Source organism: Jaculus jaculus, chromosome 8 (assembly GCF_020740685.1).
Source record: "Jaculus jaculus isolate mJacJac1 chromosome 8, mJacJac1.mat.Y.cur, whole genome shotgun sequence".
NCBI lineage: Eukaryota > Metazoa > Chordata > Mammalia > Rodentia > Dipodidae > Jaculus > Jaculus jaculus.
Genome location: NC_059109.1, coordinates 139,694,804 through 139,717,502, shown reverse-complemented (window position 1 = coordinate 139,717,502; position 22,699 = coordinate 139,694,804). Strand labels below are relative to the sequence as shown.

Here is a 22,699-nt window from a genome sequence, read left to right as displayed (position 1 = left end):
TTATCCAGACATCAGCAGATGTTACAGCCCTAGGGCTCATGACTACCCCTGTTTTAAGTTTTCAGTATCAGGGATGTATTCCTCCCATGGAGTGGGCCTCCAGTCCAATTGGAGGGCAGTTGGTTTCCACCTTGGCAGACGTGCCACTATTGCACCCATTGGCTCATTTGGCCTGGCTGGCCAATTAGAAGGCTTGCAGTGTCCACTGTTGAGTATCTTCACTGGTGGTATCTCTTTCTCCCATTGAACCACATGTAGAATGGCTTCTTCCAGCTTTCTGTCAGCAGGATGCTGCCTTTTAGTCCAGTCTGCCAGCCTGTGTCTTTTGGTTAGGGCATTGGAGTCACGGATGTTGAGATAAAATTGAAAGATGTGTATTTGTTCTTGTTATTCTTCTTGTTTTGTAGTGCTTCCTGTTGTGCCTTACTCTCTTGTATTAACTAATATTTGAGCATGTTTTTCATGCTTCCTCATGTGTGTGCTTTCCTTTTCTCTTCATTGTGAATGATATATTCCTTTAATCTGTTTTGTTTTGTTTATTCGAAGTCAAGTATTTTTTGTAGAGTTGATTTAGTTCATATATTCCTTTAATCTGTTTTGTTTTGGTTTTGGTTTTTCGAGGTAGGGTCTTACTCTAGCTCAGACTGACCGTGAATTCACTATGTGGTCTCAGAGTGGCTCAAACTCATGGTGATCCTCCTATCTCTGCCTCCTAAGTGCTGGGATTAAAGGCATGCACCACCATGTCTAGCTTTTTTTTTTGGTAGATTATTTTGTTGGGTAAAGCAATCTTGGTTGGCAGGTGTCAGAACTTGGAATACATCATTCCAAGCCCTTCTGGCTTTTACAGTTTGTGTTGAGTAATCTATTGTTATCCTGATCCTAATGGGCTGCCTTTATATGTGACCTGATGTTTCTCTCTAGCTGCTTTTAATATATGTTCTTTGGTTTGTGTGATTGTAATTCAATTATAATATGGTGAGAAGAGGTTCTGCCCTGTTTTTGTCTGTTTGGTGTTCTAAAGGCTTCCTGTATCTGTTTTGGCATATCTTTCCCTAGTTGGGGTAAATTTTCTTCTATGATTTTGTTAATACCTATTATGCCTCTGTAGTGAAATCTTCTCCTTCTACTATACCTTGAATTAGTTTTTGGGGGAGGGGAGATAAAGAAGCAGGTAGTAAGAGAGAGAGGGAGGGGAAGAGGATGGGCACACCAGGACCTCTAGCTACTGCAAACATACTCTAGATGCATGTACCACCTTGTGCATCTGGTTTATGTGGCTACTTGGGCATCGAACCTAGGTTCTTGGGCTTTTCTGGCAAGTGCCTTAATGGCTAAGCCACCTTTCCAGACCCTATATCTGAATTCTTACGTTTAATGTCATAGTGTCCCAAATGTCTTGAAATTTCCTTTCATATCTTCCTATTAGTTTGTTTTCCTCTTTATTGGACTATATTAGATCTGCCACCGTGTCTTCTAGTTGAGATATTCTGTCCTCTCTTTGATCCGTTCTACTGGTGAGATTTTCTACAGGTTTCTATTTGACTTACTGTGTTCTGCATTTCTCATACTTCTAGTTGGTATTTTTTTATTATTTCTATTTCCTTACTGATGTTTTGTTTTGGCATCCCTTTTTCTCCTCTTCTTCTCCTCCTCCTCTTCCTCCTCCTTCTTTTGTCCTCCATTTTTCATTAAGTTGGTGTTTTGTGTTCTTTGGATTCCTTTGGGAGTTTGTTTTCTTCATTGATTCCTTTGAACATTGATATAATCACTTTTGTATTCTTTGTAAGGCATTTCATCTAAATCAGTCTCATTGGAGGTCATTTCTTATGGATTTATAATTTTTGGTGTCATTCTATTGTCTTTATTTTTTGTGTTTCTTGTATTATAATGTATAGATTTTTGTATCTTGAGTCAATTTGGTACTTGGATTTTCTAACTATCTGCTTTGTTCTTAGATGTATAAATCCAGTGTTATATATCTTCAGGGTAGGAGACTAAGGTGCCAACTGTGGCTCTTTTAAAAAAAATTTTTTTTGTTGTGTTTATTCTTATTTGAGTACGACAGAGAGGGAGGGAGAGAGAATGGGCTCTCCAGGGCCTCCAGCCACTGAGAGAGAGAGAGAGAGAGAGAGGGAGGGAGGGAGGGAGGGAAAGTGGGCGCGCCAGGGCCTCCAGCCACTGCAAACGAACTCCAGACATGTGCGCCCCCCTTGTGCATCTGGCTAACGTGGGTCCTGGGGAATGGAGCCTCTAACTGGAGTCCTTAGGCTTCACAGGCAAGTCCATAACCGCTAAGCCATCTCTCCAGCCCCCAAGTGTGGCTCTTCAATTACGCCCAGTGGAACAGCAGAAGTGACCCTAGGTGTTAGGCTTGCCTGCTATACAAGTATTCCAGTAGGCTGGATGGAGCAAAACACAGGCAAATCGCTAAAATTCAACTGAGCAATATATATACTTAATCAAAACCAGCAAGGAGTATTTATGTAAGAGTGGGTATTAAAACAAGCAGATCACCCAGCAAAGTGAAAGTCCCTAAGGGTGTGTGTGGCCCCACACCCTCAACCCTGTCAAATAGGAGGCTGAGATTTCTGTCTGTAATGTGTTCCAGGTCAGCCTAGGGCTGAGTAAGACCTTTCCCCCACGAATGACAGAAGACAGAGGCCCTGTATATCAGGAAGCAACAAAGGAAATCCCCATAATGCAGTTTATTTAAGAATGGCAAAGTGAACCATCAGTCAAACCTAACACATAACCTGCCCTGACATGGAGGGTGTGAGTAGCATTCCAGTACAGGCTTACATACCAGGTTTTTGGGCAAGCACTGATCCAGTGCACGTAGGCTGTTACCTTTTAGGATGGCTTCCGATGTCACCTATGCTGTGGGCCCACCTGAGTCCCTGTTAACTCAGCTGGTCTCTGCTGTCCTCTCCCTCAGGTTTCTGACTGCCAGGAGGCTGGTGTGAGTGGAGAGCCCCCATCCTGGACCTGGGTTCTGCTCCTGTGGTCAGGCCAGGCCAGGCCGGGCCGGCACACGAATAGCCTGCAGGGCGCTGATGCCGGCTGCTTGTGTGCTTGCTGGAAGCTCCCAGTCTCCTTTTTCTCTGCTGAGGTTGATAATTTCTTACACACCTTCACTTTTCGGTAGAATAGTGTATTGTGGTAGGGGTTTTTCTGCTTATTCTCCCCTCCCCAGGCTGCTTTGGCATGGCTACTATGCCACCATCTTACCTGGAAGTCTAGTTTTTTGTTTTTTTTTTTTTTTTTTTGGTTTTTCGAGGTAGGGTCTCACTCTAGCTCAGGCTGACCTGGAATTCACTATGTAGTCTCAGGGTGGCCTCGAACTCTCAGAGATCCTTCTACCTCTGCCTCCTGAGTGCTGGGATTAAAGGCGTGCGCCACCACACCCAGCTGAAGTCTAGTTTTTAAAACGTACTTTTACTTATTTATTTGCAAGCAGAGCCTGGCTTCTGTCAGTTTACCTCTGTGCTCAAGAGCCTGGCTTCAGTCAATTCAGGCTCCTTTGCACTGATTCTGGGTCTGTCTTTTTATTTATTTTTTTTAGTATCATCTCTCTTTAGCCCAGACTATCTGGGACTCACTGTGTAGCCAGGCTGGCCTCTAATTATGATGATGATCCTACTAGCTTCTTCCTAGCCTTCCAAGTGTTGGGATTAATAGCATGTGTCACCACAGCCAGCTCTCTGGGTCATTTTGACATGGCCCACCATTTCCCCAACATTACTTGTTTTCAACAAGTGCTGTAGGCTGCAGGACTGGCCCTCTCCAGGGAGCACTGTTCTGTTGGCCCCGTGTTTAGAACAGGAGCTGGGTGCCTCTGGGTCAGTGCTGCTGTTGTGTTTGCCCAGGTTGTCAGGGCTCCTGCTGGGGATGTGTCTGTGAGCACCCTGTTTGTGGTGGTTTCTGTCCTGCTGAGCACATTCGCCTTTGGGCCCCAAGCTTTACATGTCCGCACAAGGCTCCTCAGCTTCCTCGTTCTTATGGAGCTCTGCTTTCGCTACCCACAGTGGCTGGCTAGCTGCTTTGTTTGTTCTTTCCTGAAAGAGGAGGAGTGTCTGTGGCTGAGCCCTGTGACAGGCTGTTTTTGTGCAGATCATCCTGGGCCTTCAGCCTCAGAAGTCCATGTGGTATCTTCAGGTCATTGAGGCTCCCTTTGCACCTCCAGTGGGGCCTTGTGGTCCCTGTGGCATGGTGGGAGAGGCCCTGCACTGGCCTGTCCCATGCCACCTTGCCAGTGTCTAGGCTCATATTCATTACTTTGGGGCACAAAGTTGCCATGTTAGTAAGAGTCAGACCTTAAGCCGGGCGTGGTGGCGCACACCTTTAATCCCAGCACTCGGGAGGCAGAGGTAGGAGGATCTCCGAGAGTTCGAGGCCACCCTGAGACTACATAGTGAATTCCAGGTCAGCCTGAGCCAGAGTGAGACCCTACCTCGAAAAACCAAAAAAAAAAAAAAAAAAAAGAGTCAGACCTTAGCAAAGAAGTGCCAACTCTCTTCACACCCCACCTGCCCCACTTCTTTGTACCCCGTTCAACCCACTGCACACACATGTAATGTTTTCCTTTTGTGTAAAGGGACCCTAGAATGGGCACCCTTTCCCTTTAGCAATGTATCTTGGTGCCAACTTCATGTCACATCATAGATTTCTCTGTGGTCCTTCTGAGAGCTGTATGGCTCCTGTAGCTCATCCAGCCTTTCTGAATGTGTGCATATGCAAAGAAATAGTGGCTGTACTGAGGTCCACTTTTGGTCGGATCATTGTGCCAGAGGTGGGTCTGTGTAGTGTGGTCCCTAAGGTGGGGTTGTTGGGTTGAGCATAGCCATAGGGGCTTTGTCAGTGTGTCTGAGCCCAGCAGTGTGAGCCAGGATAAACGGGTTTTGTTAGTGCGTCTGAGCGCAGTGGTGTGAGCCAGGATACACAGGAGTTTCGTCAGTGTGTCTGAGCACAGTGGTGTGAGCCAGGATAAACAGGGGTTTCGTCAGTGTGTCTGAACCAGGCTACTCTCCCATGGCTTCATAGCATGTGACGTCATGGCCTGCGGTCACACACAGGGCCAGTGTTAGAGTGTGTGGTGGACTCCTAACAGCAAGCTTCTGGCCTGAGTGGAGTTTGGCACTTTAGGACACACCTTTGGATTGGGCCTTGCCTTTTGTGTCCTTGCTTATTTGTGGTGATGTGCCTGTGGGCTGGTGTGGTGTCATTTTTTGTTTCTGTTTGTCATGGTAGGGTCTCACCCTAGCCCAGGCTGACCTGGAATTCACTGTGTAGTCTCAGGGTGGCCTTGAACTCAGAGTGATCCTTCTCCCTCTTCCTCCCGAGTGCTGGGATAAAAGGCGTGTGTGTGCCACTGTGCTTGGCTTGGTGTGTTGTTTTAAAGCTGTTGGCTTTGCCATTTTGTGTCTGCCTCCCTGTGTGTCTGGGGATAGGGTTAGGGTCTCCAAAGGGCCCAACATGTATCTCTGCAATGCCAGTTGTAGCTTCTGTGTTTGCCAGTGTCAGTCTCAGGCTGGACGCTGGACTCGCTTTGCTGTATCAGGTCCTCGCCCTGCCTCCTGGATGCTTTTAGCCTGAGTTGCTCTGTGCAGGTTTGTCTGCAGCTGGGCCTTACATTAGTGCTGCTGACTTGTTCTGGTGTAGTTGGTTGGATGGAGAGGGGGTCTCATGTAGCCTGTTGTAGCAGACAGCTTCGGGTTTGCTGAAGATGAACTTCCAGACCAGGCAGTTATGGAGGAAGGGATATTTATCAAAGCTTACAGATCCAGGGGGAGTTCCATAATAGCAGAAGAAGCTGGCCTGCCTTCAGAGGACCAAGCAGGCAGAGTAGCCACAAGCACACTGTAGAAACTCCAGGTGGAACTAGGCACTTGGCATATCTTTAGACTGGAATTTCAAACCACCACACCTTAAGATCTACCCAGCGAGACCTCCTTCAGCCAGGTGGCTGCAGAGCCAAACTATAAACTAATAAAACACTGAATGTATTGGGGGCCATCTACTCAAACTACGACGCCCTTGAAGGCTTTGAACCTGGTACATAGCTGAGGCTGGCTTTTAACTCATGGTCCTCCTATCCCCAGATTCCAAGTGCTGGGATTGGGTGTGTGCTGCCACACTTGACATTTTTTTTTTAAATTATTTATTTATTTGAGAGCGACAGACACAGAGAAAGACAGAGGGAGAGAGAGAGAATGGGCGCGCCAGGGCTTCCAGCCTCTGCAAACGAACTCCAGACGCGTGCGCCCCCTTGTGCATCTGGCTAACGTGGGTCCTGGGGAACCGAGCCTCGAACCGGGGTCCTTAGGCTTCACAGGCAAGCGCTTAACCACTAAGACATCTCTCCAGCCCCACACTTGACATTTGACACGCACGCTGGGTCCTGTGCAGCACTTTGGCGCCAGAGCCATCTCCCCAGCACTGTTTGTTTGTGCCAAGGTCTTAACTCCAGTCTAGGCTGACCTGGAACTCCATAGTCCTGGCTGGTCTCGAACTCACTGTGATCCTCCTACCTCTGCCTCCTTAGTGCTGGGATTAAAGGCGTGCGCCGCCACGTCGGGCGGTTTTTTTTCTTTTTTAAATCAGAGACTCGCCGTAGTCCAGGCTGCTCTTGCACTCGTGGTCTAACTACTGCCACCTCCCAAATGGTGGAGCAACAGCTGTGCACTGCCAAGCTGGCCTTTGTTCTTTTCAAGTTTGTGACAGCTGGGAAGATTGTTACGTTGTTACATTGGCCCTTAAACCTTTGAAATATCACCAGTCCTGGTTCTTTAATCTGTTCATCAGATCTTCCTCTAGTCTTTGCCCTTAAGAGTCTGGCCACCCTGTCCTTCCCTCTGGGTGGCCGTTTCCGGTGGCCTGGCGGCGGAGCTGCCTTAGTGCTGCTTTCACCAAGCACCCTGGTCCCCAGCATCCAGATGGCCCTGCTTTGTGTGGTGGGCCCAGAGGGTCAGGGGCCTTGCTCATCTAGGCCTCATCTTCCTCGGGAGAAGTAAGCAGCATGTGTCTTAGCATCATTGTCCCAGGCTGGGGTTCTGGGGCTCTCCTCTGTCACAGCCTCTGGGCCTCCTGTCTTGGGGCCACAGTTTTAGAGCTGCCTTGGCATTTCAGGTCCCCGCCTCCTCCTCCTCCTGCCTCTCCTTTCTCTTTCCTGTTCTTGCTTCTAACTCCTTACTGCACGTTCCCTTGGGCTTCTAGTCATTTATTCATTTCTGAGGCAGTTGTGTCTCCTTCCTCCTCTTAGTGGAGTCAGTTCTCATCTTGATAATTTCTTTCCGGGTTTTGAAGTCTGATTCCTACCTGTTGAGCTTCTGGTTCAGAGTGGTTTCCTGACCCTCAACTCATTTCTCACTTAGGCAAGGTTCCTATGCCCTTGTTGCCTTCCCTCTGTCTGGTGAGCTAGTCTCCCCAGCTGCTTGTGATATGTGGATGTTTTGTGGATTCATGGGGTGATGGTGCCCTCTCCTGGCAGCTCGGAGCACTCTAGTCTGCTGTGGTTACTGGCACTATTCAGGACCCATCAGTGTCTGCTGACACAGAGTCTGTGTCTTGTAGGGCCCGAAACTTCTCTCTTGTTTCTTCTCCCTTCACTTCCCTTGCTTGTCTCTGAAGACCCCTCCAGTCTTATGCGAGAACTTTCCTTGTGGCCTGTGCTGTGGGCGCTCTTGGGCCTTGGCACACCTGGCCTCTGTGGCAGTTTTCAAGTGCTTGGGCCCTGGCTGCCCTCTCCTGTCTCTCCTTTCTTTGTTGTTGATGGGTAGCTGTGTAGGGGAGGGTCACATACTGGACTGTGCTTTCCCTTTCTTTGGAAGTGCACACCACTGGCTCCAGGCTCATGGTCAGTCTCTGTGTGTGGTTTCCCATGGAGCTGTTAGGGTGCGCTTCTTGTAATTGGTGTCATTTCTTCATTGGAGTTTTGGAGTGTTTATTACTGCCTTCCAGTGTCTTGTGAGTGAGCTGGGCTTGTTGGGGGCCCATGGAGGCAAAGGGGAGATAGCTGTCCTTGAGGGTCAGGTAGCAGTAGGGCCAGCTGGTGGGGTCTGGTCACCTGCACGCTGCTCTGGCACTGCTGCCCCAGCTGCTCTCTGACCCAGGCTGCTTGCCATTACCTGGCTGGGCAGGAGACAGTGTTGCAAGGTGGGAACCTCCCCTTCCCCAGGAGCCTCTCCACTGTCCTGAGGTACAGAGCTCCAGCTTATTGATGGGATAGGGCTCTCTAGCGAAGAAGAGAACCTGGCCACAGCTCTAACTGAAGCCCAGTGTTCCCCTTGGGACGGGGAGCCACCCTTTGCCTCTGCTTTTTTTTTTTTTTTTAAAGAAGTAGCATCTCACTCTAGCTCAGGCTGACCTGGAATTCACTATGTAGCCTCAGGGTGACCTCGAACTCATGGTGATCCTCCTACCTCTGCCTCCCAAGTGCTGGGATTAAACGTGTGCCCCACCACGCCTGGCACTCCCTTAGCTTCTGTATGGGCTTGGAGCTAGGAGGGTATAGGAGGCCAGACTTAAGAAGGCAGATTTGACTAGCACCCTTTTATTTTTAATACCAGGGTTCATGAGGCCAGGCCTCAGGCTCCAGGAGAGTTTCCCTGGCAGGTCCACAGTTAGCACTTGTGTGTGTATGTCGCGCATCCTCAAACACAAGCCATCAGCACTCTGTAGTTACTGTGCTAGGGTACACCTCCTATGTGGGCCTTGTTGTCTCCATGGCCCCTGTGGAACTGAGCCGAGAGTTGAGTCCCAGGTGGTCAGAGCTGTGCTCACTCTATCCATAGCCCACCCAGGGCTTTAGCTGAGGCCTCCAGGGGCCTGTGAGGCCTCCACTGGTCAGATGAAGTAGATGCTTCCTTTGGGACCCAGCCATCTTCTGTTGCTACAGGGCCCCGAGGCTGGCGGGTTTTGGATATACCCAGTGGCCTCTGTGCTAGGGCTGAGGCCGTACCAGCTCTTTCTTGGGGGCAGTGGCATAGCAAAGATTTGCCCTGTGATCAGAAGTCACAGGCTGTGTCAGGCTGGTGTTCCTAAAGCCCCTAGAACACACCGTAGCACACTGTGGATCATGTGACTGCCGGCTCCTTCAGAGACTGGCTGCGCTGGCAGTGGTGACTGTACCAGGGCAGAGGCCCAGGTTGGATTTGACTGGATAGAACCAGCCAAGTCTTGTGGGCACTGACACTTTCTCACCAGCACGTTTGGGGCACCAGCTCAGTGCTGTTTATCTCAGCTTCTGACCTTTAACACCTCTTTAATTCTGCACTTGAGATGAGTGCCTCATCCTCATCCCAGCTCTGGTTCTGGTTGCTGAACTTGAAAATAGAGAGGTGAAACACAGCACAGACTTGGTGGCTAGGCCACAAAGAAGCTGTGGGTCCAGGCACTGCACACCTGGCATGCCCTGAATTCCTCATATTCAGGCTGATTCTGGTGAAGCAAAGGGACAGGAACAAAACAGTACTCACATGTGAAGGCTGGAGGCAGTGTGGATCCTGCCCCAGGATATGCGCTAAGTCTCCAGGTGCCCATGGACTGTGCTGTTCACTCTCCCTTCCTGGCTCCCAGTCCACAATCAACCTGCTTTTCCTGATACCAGGTGGCCCTTGAGGGAAGTTCCTGCCAGGCCCGTCTGCAGCCTGAGGCTTGGGGGAGGGTGTTGTTTCCTAGCACCTCAGCCATTTGAGGGGCTCCACTTATCTCACAATGAAACTCTCCTTGGAGGCTTCTGCTGCCCCCTAAGCCCCAAGAGGACATGGTCACCAAGGTGATGGTAGAGGCCAGGGTCCAAGATAGATGGTGGTCACTTAGGGCATCTAAGGAGAGTGCCATCTTTTTAAAAAAAATTTTTTTGTTCATTCTTTATTTATTTATTTGAGAGCAACAGACAGAGTGAGAAAGGCAGAGAGAGAGAGGGAGAGGGAGAATGGGCGTGCCACTGCAAACGAACTTCAGATGCATGTGCCCCTTGTGCATCTGGCTAACGTGGGTCCTGGGGAATCGAGCCTCAAACCAGGGTCCTTAGGCTTCACAGGCAAATGCTTAACCACTAAGCCATCTCTCCAGCCCCCATCTTTGTTTTGACTGTCCACATATGAAGAAACTATAGATAGGCCAGGCCATCAGGCATACCTTGTACCTGGCCTACCTGCCAGTCTGGCTAGCCTGTGGAAGCCCATTGCAGTTCAGTGTGTTCACCCAAATACACAGAACACGTTCTGTTTCTCAAGCAAGCACATCCAGATGTGCCCCGGGGATCGGGGGTTGGACCTAGACGGTGGTGCCATAAACCTGCTGGACGCCACTGCCTTGTGGTGAAGTTGCACACTATGGAAACCCAATCCCAGCAACAAGTCTGCTGTCGGGATAGCTGGTTGCTGAGGGCCCAGCTAGGGACTTGGGGAGCCCTTTCCCCTGGCCACAGATCACTGTCGTTAACTACTGAGCAGTCAACCTTCCCAGTACACAGCCAGTCTACTCAGCCCAGGAATTCAGTCCTAATGCCTCTGATGGCCAAGCAGGGATGGATGGCACAACCTCAGGTGTGGCATTGGGTGTAGGCTTTGCTCCTTTCTCCCCTGAGCTCCTTGGGTAGGCTTGCTGTGCTCATTGGGGGCTATAGTGTCTTGGACAGCAGTTTGCCTTGGGGTGGGACTCACTGTCAGTTTGTCTTTCCTTCCATGTAGGGCTACTGTGGGCTGTGGGCACCGAAGGTGGTAGCCCATATATGCTGAGTTGTGAAGTGGGGCTTCCTGCCCTGCCCCTCCATAGAGGAGTTGTGCCTGGCCTGGCTCCTCCAGAATTGGGGTTCTTGGGCTTCCCTTGAGTCACCCTTCCTTCCTGTGTAGCCCACTTCTGAGCACCCACTAATGCAACTGTCTTCTTTCTCACCATCAGGGCTCAGGCCCAGGCACGGCGGTCCCAGGCAGCTCCGGCGTGGGAACCCCCAGACAGTTCACGCGGCAAAGAATCACGCGGGTCAACCTCAGGGACCTCATATTTTGTTTAGAAAATGAGCGTGAGACAAGCCATTCACTGTTGCTCTACAAAGCATTCCTTAAGTAACACAGGACGAGCGGCGTTTCCTTCTGATGAGACGCCTGCGGACACTTTTATAGATTTGCAGATTACGCCTTTTTGTAACAAGCAAACGGGATATTGTTCAAAACAGTCACCTCTTTCCAGCGGAGCAGTTTTTTACTCCTCCAAGCGCGCTCGCTCTTGAGTGCGGCAGAAGCCCGTTCTGCAGCAGAGAGAACACAAAGGCCTGTGGATGCTCTCCAAGGACAGCCAACCCCGAACTCATCCTTGATTGAGTGGCCTTCTTGCCAAACAAGCCATACTTAAAGACTGACGGAAGCGCTTAGCAGATACCTAGCTGCCCTCTGTCCGCTCGCAGCCGTTCCTCCATCCCGTGTGTTTTTTGCTTCTGCTCACTCTAACTACCGTGTAGGTGGATGTCTACAGCTGATGACCTCATTTCACTTATTTTATTTTTGTAGCAGTCAGTTGGCAAAGCGAACTGATTTTTTAGACTATTTATCTCTCCTGCCCCCCCCCTCCACCTGAAATCCCCAGGAATACAACTCATTGCCGCTCCGTAACCTCCGAGCGTGGTCGCGTTTCTGCTTAGTAGAGGTCGGTTGGGGCTCGGCATCTGTACAAATGCATTTTATTTGCTACAGGTTGTGAAGCTGTAAAGTTAAATGAAACGAGAACCTTTTCAGCATAAATATATTTTACTTGCACTGTGTTTTTTAGCTCAAAGTGGAAACTTAGATGAAATGAAGTCAGAGTTGAGAAGAATTATCAACAGACTGTTTCTCAGTGTGAATCAAGTGTTGGAAATGGCTGGTGTATTTTGTCATTGATTGTACATAACTTGGCACATACATAAAATGGCTATGTAAACTATAATTATTTTGCTAAGAGACTGTATGCAAGCTGTGGGCCAACTTTACAGACGTCCAGAGCGAAGCCCCTTCTTTGTACCTATTTTTTTATTACAAATATACTAATTGGTTCTTTATATTTTCAGAGGTTATTGTATTAAATTGTCTATTGATAGTACTTTTATGACTGTAAATACTTTGGCTTTCTCCGTGTGGATTCTCACTTTAGACTTTCATCCGCGCGTGTGAACTGAGCGCTGAGCAGTATTTTTTATCAACACCTGAGAACTGTTACACCTTTTATTTTATCTTTTAGGAAATCCCTGTCTTTCCATTTTTTCATGTAAATTTTGCACAGTTACTTGTTCATATGTAAATATTTTACTTTCAAAAATGAAGTTTTTAATTGCTATTGTTTTATATAGGATTGAAAGAAAATTAACTCCTTTATTAAAAACAAATTTATCTGTATTACCTGTTTCGCCTGTCTTTCTAGCACTTGATAATGCACCACAGGTTGTGGTCTGGTGCTGTTGATGTCTTTGTGCCCCAAGTCCAGTGACCTAGGGGGTGACTATGAGGACAGGTCCACTGTCCAGTGACCTAGGAGGTGACTATGAAGATATCCCGCCACCCAGTGGCCTAGGGGGTAACTATAAAGACAGGCCCACTGTCCAGTGGCTTGCACCTGGGGTTGATGGCTGAGCAGGTCTGTGCTCTCTACCTACTGGCCCAGTACCTGGGCATTCCAGGTCCAAGACTGGGTGGCTGGAGGCCTGAGGTCCAGGTGTGGGCAGGGTGGGCTTCTGAGGCTGCAGGGCTACAATACTCCAGAGCACTCTAGGGCAGTCCTGGGCATGTGGAATCCCCCTTGGGCTTGGTCAGCTGCTGGGGTCGGTCTATGCCAAGGCCTCCCTTACTGTGAGGACACTGTTGGATCACAGACACCTAGGTGACCTGTTAACTTCATTGTCTCAGTGAAAATTCCGTCTACAAAGGTGTCACCTCTGAAGGTTTGGGACTCCACTATAGCTATGGCCTTTATAAAAAACAAACACCAAAAAGAAACTTTAGGCTGGAGACATGGCTTAGCAGTTAAGGCACTGGCCTGCAAAGCCAAAAGACCCAGGTTCGATTCCCCAGGACCCATGTAAGCCATGCACAAGGTGGCGCATGTGTCTGGAGTTTGTTTGCGGTGCCTGAAGGCCCTGGTGCGCCCATTCTCTCTTTATCTGCTGCTTTTTCTCTCCTTCAAATAAAATAAAACTAAAAAAAGCTTTATTGGCAACTTTCATACATATACACATTATGTATTATTTATTATTCATTTATTAGAGCCAGGGCCTTCAGCTGCTGCTAAGCAACTCCAGACACATGCTACCTTGTGTATCTGGCTTACGTGGGTCCTGGGGAATTGAACCTGGGTCCTTTGGCTTTGCAGGCAAGCACCTTAACTGCTAAGCTATAACGGGGTGCTTGGGATTCAGGAAAGTCCTTGAACCCTAATCTCTAGGCCTGTGTCTACATTTTTTTTTTTTTTCAAGGTAGGGTCTCACTGTAGCTCAGGCTGACCTGAAATTCACTCTAGTCTCGGCTGGCCTCAAACTCATAATGATCCTCCTGCCTCTGCCTCCCAAGGGCTGGGATTAAAGGTGTGCGTCACCATGCCCGGCTCCTGTGTCTACTTTTAATCAAAGAATTGACTAAAAAAAAAAACCTGAGAAATAATTATTAAATTATTATATTTATTGAGGGAAGTACAGACCCAAGGAAAGGCATCCATGTGGCTAGAGATCCCATGTGGAGGGTCTGGAAAAACTGTAAAGAAAAGAGGAAAAAGAAAAAGTTTAAAGAGCTCCTACCATTTGGGGAGCTGGAGAGTGGGGTAAAGAGCCCACATGGAGAGTAAGGGCTGGGGGGCTGGTGCCTTAGCTCAACCCAGCTGGGCCTGGGCCAAGCCCAGGGGAAACTCAACCAGCGCTGGAAGTTCCCATATGGTCAGGCAGCTCAGAGAGCTCATCCTCCCCTTGTGAATGTCTTTATAACCTTATAGTGGTGAGCCCTGCCTTATGGCTCAGGTCAACCAGAGGGACAACCTGGTTAATTAAGACTGGGCCTCTCTCAGAGAGAGGCCAACCCTGACACCAAGTTCCGGGAGCTGACCCACGATGTTTCCTAGGAAAGACCTTCCTCCCAGGAGGGGGCCCAGGTTATTAGTGGAAAAACAGATCTAGGGAACTAGGCAAGAGATGAGAAGTCAGCTCATTGATTTCTAGCAAGTCAGTGGACAGCCACTGTGCCAGGCCTCCGTTTCAAGGTCTGTAGCAGGAAGTTGTAGAGGGCACTGGATGCCTGGGTCAAGCTTCTGTGCGGCACGCTGAGCCCTGCTTCCTCCAAGCTTCTGGCCTGCAATCTGCTTGGTGAAGGATGTTGAGTTTCTGCAAGGGTGGTGACTTAGTCTCAGCTTTTTGGCCTTTCCTTCTGGGTCCATCCAGGACAGTCACAGTAACCTTTGGGTTCGATGCTCAGGTGAACTGGCCATGAGATTCCTCCACAAGCCCATGTGGCTATTTGTGCATGAGGGAGTGGGAGGCGGCAGTGGGACACAACTTTCCTGAGGAGGACAGACATGTCTCAGGAGGGTAGGGGCAGTGTGACACCTCTCTCCACAGAGGTCAGGTCAGAGGTGTGACAGACATTTCTCATCACTTTCACCCTTGGAGAACTGTCATTCCAGTCAGGCACGAGGCCGAGACGAGAACAAGGAATGAGTCTGCAGTGCCAGGGATGGGAATCCACATGGACATGCGTGTGGGACGTACATGCGTGTGGAGGCCAGAGGTCAACACTGAGAGTCTTCTTCAAGTGCTGTCCACGTTAGTTTCTGAGGCAGGCTCTCCCACTCATCCCGCAGTCCAGGGCCTCCTCTAGACTTGCTAGCCATCAAGCCCCAGGGATCCTCCTGTCTGTGTCTCTGCCTCCGCAGTGTGGGATTATGGGTGTGCACCACCATGCCTGGCATTTCATGTGGGTACTGGGATCCTGACTCAAGTCTTTGTGCTTGTCTGAAAAACACTTTACTGATGACTGAGCTTGTCCCCAGTCCCATAGAGCACTTTTTAATTTTTATGCAGCAAAACTGATGACCTGAACTTTTCAAAAGAGCAGCATTATGAGAAAGAAAACAAGAGTGGTGGTTTTCAATTAAACAAACAGGAAAAGGTAACTAAGTTTTCAGTCTGTGCACCTTGATGAATCTTGGGTGGGGAACAGCTGGGGCAGTGTGGGTGTGACCACATGCTGACAGGTAGGTGTGCTGTTGTAGCAGTGCCCCTGAAATGCCTCCAGAAACCCCAGGTTTCCTTAAGATCATTCTGCATTTTTTTTTTTTTTTTTTTTTTTTGTTTTTCAAGGTAGGGTTTCACTCTAGCCCAGGCTGACCTGGAATTCACTATGGAGTCTCAGGGTGGCCTCGAACTCACGGCAGTCCTCCTACCTCTGCCTCCCGAGTGCTGGGATTAAAGGTGTGCGCCACCACGCCCGGCTATTCTGCGATTTTTTTTTTCTTCAGAAAAACACGAGGGGACTCAGGGATCAGGGATTCACAGGACAAATTGTCAATATCTCAGTTTGAAGTGTTCAAACTTACGAGAGCAAATTTTGCTCACAGAGGACTCTAATAGGCCTTTCTTCTGGAGACGTCCCTGAGGACTCAGCCCATACAGGCTTCCTGGGCATGGAGCTAGGCCCCACAAGGTAAGGCTGTTCTCGTGGAGTCTATGGTTCCGCCCTCTGTTTGGTCAGCACCTCGGACAGTGCCTGGTGGTCCTGAGTCAGGCAGAGTGCATACGCATGTGTGCACACGTGGTTGTGCATGTCAGAGAGGCTGTGGACTTCCAGATGCTAGCTGGACAAGGCCTCCATCCTCTGTACTGTAGGTGACACCTGGGTGCATAGTCAATACCATGGACACGCGGCTCTGCCCCATGCAGGCCCATGAGCTGATGTCTGTAGCCAAGCAGGACAGCAGACCCTGTCCAATGAAGGGGCCCCCACTGGATTCTTCAGTTCATTTTCACCAAGCTCCTGCCTGGAGCTGGGAGGAGGTCCTTACCAGACCCTCCAAACCCCCCTTCCTAGGCCTACACCCCGGGAGGCTGATTGCAGGAGTATGCTCTCCAGGATGGCCTGTCCTGGGCCACAGCAGCTGCCTAACAGCAGATGTCATTAGCTGCTCAGCACCTCAAAATGAGCAAGTGGCTAATTGTTCCTGCAAATTCTCAGCTGCACCACAATTAACTGTGTGAGTTTTTGTTACGCAAGTCATTATGGATGCAAATTTGTGCTGAAGAAAAGGCTGGTGGGGGTGGGGGTGGGGAGGGGAGCCAGAAGAATGGCCGTTTCCCAGAGATGGGGGAAAGTGTTGCCTGCTGGGTGCCCAGACCTGGGCTGTGCCCTGGCAAGAGCTTTGAGCATTTTCCAAAGAAGCCTGGTGGTGGTGGTGGGGGGGGGTTGGTTTGGGACTCAGGTCTGAGGCGTTGCCACCCATACCGTTCCCAGGGACTTCTCTGCCTCTGAGCTGCCTCTTCAGGCAGGGCACTAAAAAGACATTCGAAATCTACATTTCCACAGTTTTACAGAGGTTTGCTGAGGTATAAGGCGGAATGTGCTTTAACTGCTCATTTGATTTGTCACACACAGGACATGAGGCCTGGCTTCAGTCACGCCTGCATTCCCAGAACCTAGAGTCTTGTTTAGAACACAGCTGAACAAATGTCCCAGAGGCATCTGCTGGGAGAGAGGCCCCACTTCCAGCCTGACCTCCTTGAGGCCACCCACCCGGCCTCTGAACCCTTCAGCTCCTTGATCGCGTGGAAGAAAGCACACTGGGCGGCAGCCGGCCACTTCAAAGGGAACTTTATTTCCTCCTCTGGAGCAGCCACAGCTGGGCTCTGCTCCAGGACACGACAGTTCCGCAAAGCTATCCCTTCGGAACCAAGACCGCCTGGCACTAAAAACACATTGAAAATGTCGACTCTCTTCCCTTTTTTTTTCCTTTTTGTTTTTCGGTACAAAATGATACAAACGACAATACAAAATAGTTGTGCTGTTGACGATTACAAAAAAAGTCAAACATCTGTCTAACCGCGCTGCTCAGAGCTGCGGCGTGAACACGTCCTGCTCCGGTATCTTTCCCAAACCATCATGTTCATGCGGGCTGTTACACATTTGTCCATTTTCAGAAAGAAACATGCAAAAAAAAAAAAACAGTGAAAAAAGGAGAGTAAGGAAAAGCAAAATGCGTTCCAAGTACACACAGAGGTGGCTTTCACTGCGCACCAGGAGCCCTGTGAAGACAGTCTGCTTGAGTTTTGGTATTCCTCTCAGCTTCGATGGGCTGGCGGCTTCCCTTCCCCTGACTCTTTACTTTGCAGAGAACAGAGCTGTCATCTCAATGGACCATGCACTCACTCTGGGGAAACCGAGGCACATCTGAGGGCCTGACAAGTGGCCATTGTGCTGACACTTTGGTGGCAGGAGGCCTAGCATTTTGGATGTGCTGAAAGACACAAGAAAGAGAGAAGCTGGCCTGGAGTCAGAGCGTGAGCGAGATGACCATGGCCAGGGTGTCCTTGTTGATGCCCACAGTGGTGCAGGTTTCTCATTTGGGGAAGAAAAGTCCCTGAAGGAACTAAAACCACACTCTTGCCCTGTGCAGCGTGGGCCCTAGGCCTCGGCTGGCTGGGCCCTGACCACAAGACACGTATCTACAAGCTACAGAAGAGAGACGTTTGACACTGATTGTATGCCTGGCTAATGCTAACTCGTTGGCATTGGAACAGAGTCCCGAGACAGGTCTGGGAGGGTGTGGGACCCCATCTTTTTCTGTCCCCAGGAGCTGACTGGGGGCTGGGGCAAAAGGAGCAAACAGTCCGGATGTCTAGGAAATCCCATGGGTGTCCCTCCAGCTGGAAGTGCATGGGGCTGGCAGTGACAGAGGGCAGAGGAGGACCTGGGCGGCAGGAGAGGCGTCCTGTCACATAGCTGGGGTGTTGGGTCCCCCGCTCCAGGGTCCCCAGGAGACTCCTGGGTTTCAGAGAAGAGCTCAGTGCCGCCTCGCTGCTGAGTGTTTGCACGCCCAGCTCACTCGTGCCCCTCTGCCTTCCAGAGGGCATGGGCTTTGCAGAAAACACAGACAGACAACTCTAGTGCTTGTCTCTAGCCTTGACCACAGCAATCCCACCAGTGGCCTCAGCCCGGGATGCTCAGGACCACCCTCACTGACTACTGATCCAGAGCAATTTTGCATAGCACAGCTGAAGACTAGCCTCCCCTCACCTCCAACTTGTCTCCCATGACCAGCTAGCCTGGCCGGCTGTAGGGAAGAGGACTTCCAGGTGGCCATGGTGGTCCTCATCCTTCCCTGCCTCCTTGGACAGCCACACAAAAGGAAAGAGCCCAACTCATAGCCTGGCTCAAGTCTGGGGAGTTCAGAGGTGGGGTGAGTTTGGTTTGGGGGAGAACCCTGACATCCAATGGGACATACCCATGAGTTTGGCACCCCGTGACTCCACTCAGGTACATCTTTGAGGCCAAAGCTGTTTAGAACAGGGGGTGGCTTGAGCCATGGGAAAAGTCAGAGGTTGAGGAGAGCCATGGATTGGAGATCCCCAGGAAGGAACATGCTGTCCCCTGGGTACCTCCAGCCTCCTAGTCCTTTAGAGGGCTGCCTGGTCCCCAGCAGCAGGCATGGGCTGGGGATCTGGGGAGGACTTATTTTTCATCAATGTCGGCACTTCCCTCTCCACAAGGGTCTGGGGACCCCAGGCCTTCTAGGCTACTGAACCCTCAGATATTTCTTTAGTGGGTGTGATGTTCTGCTTAGAGTAAGCCAGGACGGTGACCCAGCACAAGATGCCCCTTTAGTGCACGCTGCCTGCCCTGGCCCAAGGTGCTTTTGTACCTAGTCAGGTGGATGCCCCTGGCCTGTGTCCCAGTTTCCTGGCCACCCTTAGACATGGCCTTGTTCTTCTGCCCAGTTTGCCCTGTATCATGTCACCTACACAGGAGAGAGAGGGGGTGGGTGGGTGGGCAATGCCAGCTCTGGAAGGACCATAGAATGTGGCAGGGACTTGAGTCCCAAGGAAAGGACTACAGTTTCTGGCAGTAACTGGACCATCAGTGGTCACATGGGCATAGCAAGAGAGTCACTTGCCAGCCACTTGGAGCAGGTCCTGACGGACAAGACCTGGGGAGGCAGAGCAGTTCTGAGAGTCCAGTGAGGGTGGTGGTGCTATCCATCCCTCTCCAGCACAAGGAGGCATGGCCAGGCTCTACTCTGCCAGCTCCACGGCTTGGAGGTGGCTCATGTTGAAAGCATTCAGGGTTTCTGGCTGATGGGAAAATTGCCTGCTGGGCCTCCGAGCCCAAAGGGTAGATGATGTGTGCCACAGTTTTGAAGGATGTTCTGGACCAAAGCCTAAGGGGACTTTGGTGGCATTGGGGATGTCAGATGACTCAGAAGGAGGTCTTCTTGTGGACTAGGGTGCACTGGGGTGGCCAAGGGCAGACGTGAGGAGCACCCGGAATGATCCCTGGGAAGGAACCCCACCCACTCAGCTATTCACAGCATTGGGGGGGGGGGCACAAGTTCATGTAGCTGTGGCTTGGCCGCCAGGTTGGTCTGGCGGAGGGGAGGGGTTTCTGCCACTGGGAAGGATGAGCGTCACTTGTCAGCCGTGGGGAGCCCAAGGGGGTCAGGAGACCCAACTGGGCACAGCAAGAGCTATTGGGATTTGGACCCCAAGCTGTTTTTCTAAATAAATCACCCACTTTCTTAATAAAAGGCTTAAAAAAAGGACTCAATCTCCCTCATTCCTTGCTTGCTGTCTTCAGGGTGGGGGCAGCTGGGTCTGCGGGACAGGCATGGAGGGATGGGGGGCCTTGGGCTGTCCGCTCACTTTCAGTCACTCCTGAGTTTAGGGAATCTGACATGTGTACCAAAAGGCACTTTCGTTTTTTGTTTCTGTTTTTTTTTTTTTTTTTTTTTTTTTCAACAGTGCTTCTGTCCTAGGAAATTCAAGTCAGGCTGGCACCTCTGGCTCTCCCTTCACGGTGCGTGGCTACCGAGATGCAGCGGGGGCAGTGGGCACCTGGTGGCCAGTGTTCATGCTGGACAGTTCCACGCTGGGCAAAGCAGCAGGGAGGCGCTCCTGACCACAGGACCACGGCCAGTGCCTCTGCTCAGTCCTGCCAGGCTGCAGCGCCCTTCTGCGCTCTGCAGTGATGCGGGGCGGCTAGTCGTCCTCGCCGCCCCCGTACATGTCTGCCAGTTTCTTGAACCGGGGACCCCAGTCATTCAGGTAGTCATAATCTTGGTCCCCAGAGCTGGAGGAGTTCAGGGAGCTGACGGAGCCCGCCGTGGAACCACTGCCCTCGTAGTCGAAGACCAGCAGGGAGTCGTAGGGAGGTGCTGTGGGGTCATTGTCAGCAGCTCGGAGCCCCTAGGGGATCACACATAGAAGTTAGGGTGTAGGTGGGTGCTGTGTCAGCCCAGTGATCTGACAGAACAGAATGGGGACACGAAGAGCTGGTCGAAGTGGTTCAGAAAGATGAAATTCTAGGATTTTGCATTCAGTGGGCGTTCAACCAGTGTTGCCTGTGGGTTTTTTTTTTTTTTTGCCAACTATTTCAGAATGAAAGTAAGGAAGTGTGGTGGCAGAAAGTGTCACTATTGGCCACACTGAGAACAGTGCCATGGAGCAGTTGTTCTCGACCCCAACTGATCACACCCAGACGCTGCAGATCCAGGGTGGTACAAGTCAGAACAGAGAGGGTTACGTTAGGTAGCTGCACGATCAAAGCAGGGTCCTGTCCTCTGCATTGGCCAGTACTACCTCCATGGCCAGCACCTATTGTGTGTGTGACCCACAAGGATGCCCTTGGGCAGGCTGCATCTCCCACCTCACTTCAGTGTGGCCACTGGTGGCATGTGCTGATTAGCGCTCTTCTCTGCTTTCTTTGCTCTTTGAAATACTCTGCAGGACAAAAGCAGGCAACGCTTATTAAACACCCCCTCTATGCACGGGTGCAGAACTGCACTTCTCTCTCTCTTTCTCTCTCCTCTTCCTTCCTTCGTTCCTCCCTTTTCTTTCTTTTTGAGGTAAGCCCAGCAGACTGGCTTTTTTATAAGAGAGAGAGAGAGAGAGAGAGAGAGAGAGAGAGAGAGCGAGCGAGCATGCCAGGGCCTTCAGCCATTGCAATCAAATTCCAGACTCATTCTCCCTCTTGTGTGCTTGCACCACTTTGTGTGTCTGGTTTACATGGGACCTGGAGAGTCAAACATGAGTCCTTTGTCTTCACAGTCAAGGGCCTTAACCACTAAGCCATCTCTCCAGCCCAGAACTGCATCTTTCTGTGGCACCTCTCATTTGTGATCTGTGACTAGGGGGACCAGGTACATACCCCAGCTCTCTGCCCATAAAACAACTCTGTTCTACACAAGCTTCAGCAGAAGGAGGGGTCCTCTGAGAACAAGAGGGAGTCAGGTAGCTTTGTTAGGTAGTTTATGGTGACTCATCCCTGAATGTAAAAGGTAGAAATGTCCTTAAGTCTGTACTTTCAGTCTCCACTTTATTAGAGATCAAAGAAGGATCTCTCTTTTTCTTGTCTCCAGCCTAAAAGAGTTTCCTAGACCTGTTTTCCATGAACAATCTGAGCAACTCTGTGAGGGAGTTTCCCTTTCCTAGAATTTAAATCTGATCCTGACATTGTGGTTGGTTAGGCTCAGCCCCAAAACTTGTCGTCATGGCCTGCTTCTTCTTGAACCAGCCCCTGGCCCTCACTCGTGAAGCTCACCACAATAGGGTTATCAACAGACCCTTACCAGGGGCGAGCTCTCTCTGGGATGCCCAGTCCTCGCTCCTGAACTTGCAGGTCCTGGTAAGTCACTCTTGACTCCCGACATGGATTCTCTGCTCCTTCCGCCCTCCACACGGCAGAAGCTCCCTGCACTTCCTCCTCTTTCCTTCTTGAATCTAATAACATCTCTGTAATCCTTATCCTCTGGTCTATGAATTTTAATTATTTAAATTCATAAGACAAGAATCTGGGGCACCCTAAAGTTATTGGTGCATTGGCATATGGGCAAGGAACCCCAAAATTTCCCATTTCAGGAAGAGCCCCAGGTATCCATGGTGGTCTCTGGCCATCTGGGAACCCTCTTGGGTCCTTCCTTCCCTACCCCAAACCATCCTCCCTGGGATCAGCCTCCAGGTAAATGCATGTCTTCCAGTCATGTTTCTGGCTTTTTTTTGGTTTTCCAAGGTAGGGTCTTACTTTAGCTCAGGCTGACCTGGAATTCACTATATAGTCTCAGGGTGGCCTTGAACTCATGGTGATCCTCCTATCTGTGCTTCCTGAGTGCTGGGATTAAAGGCGTGCACCACCACACCCGGCCAGTCATGTTTCTGAATGTGCTTTTGGGACTAAGACTACTACTTCAAATGGGAATAATTATACTGTGCTGACAAACACATGCAAGGATCCTGTCTGCCAGTTCAAGGGGTGAACCGGAGTTACAAAGCATCAGTGGGAGGGGCTTGTCTAGTCACCAGGTACACCCAGAACCTACCCTGAGCTGAGCAATGGACTGGGCCTGCCTTGCTCCTCCTCCTCTGGGCATGGCAGGGGCAATCAGTCACTGATGTGCTGTGACTGCCTCTCTGGGGCTGTTTTCTCCGAGATAGATTCCGGACCCCAATCAGGTATGCTTCGGGAAGGAAGGATTTAGCTGGCTA

At 50.3% G+C, this 22,699-nt stretch overlaps 2 protein-coding genes across 2 annotated transcripts in view; one reads left to right on the top strand and one right to left on the bottom strand.

Moving 5' to 3' along the window:
• Taf4 (TATA-box binding protein associated factor 4) overlaps positions 1 to 12,371 on the top strand; it is an 81,331-nt gene extending 68,960 nt beyond the window's left edge. Inside the window, exon 15 of the mRNA XM_012951428.2 lies at positions 10,906 to 12,371. Coding sequence (XP_012806882.2) covers positions 10,906 to 11,073 — 168 coding nt within the window. The 3' untranslated portion in view covers positions 11,074 to 12,371. The remainder of the gene's footprint in view (positions 1 to 10,905) is intronic.
• A 4,429-nt stretch (positions 12,372 to 16,800) lies between these two features.
• The window catches only part of Cdh4 (cadherin 4), a 512,468-nt gene continuing 506,569 nt past the window's right edge, over positions 16,801 to 22,699 (bottom strand). The window contains exon 16 of the mRNA XM_045156945.1: positions 16,801 to 20,404. Coding sequence (XP_045012880.1) covers positions 20,198 to 20,404 — 207 coding nt within the window. The 3' untranslated portion in view covers positions 16,801 to 20,197. The remainder of the gene's footprint in view (positions 20,405 to 22,699) is intronic.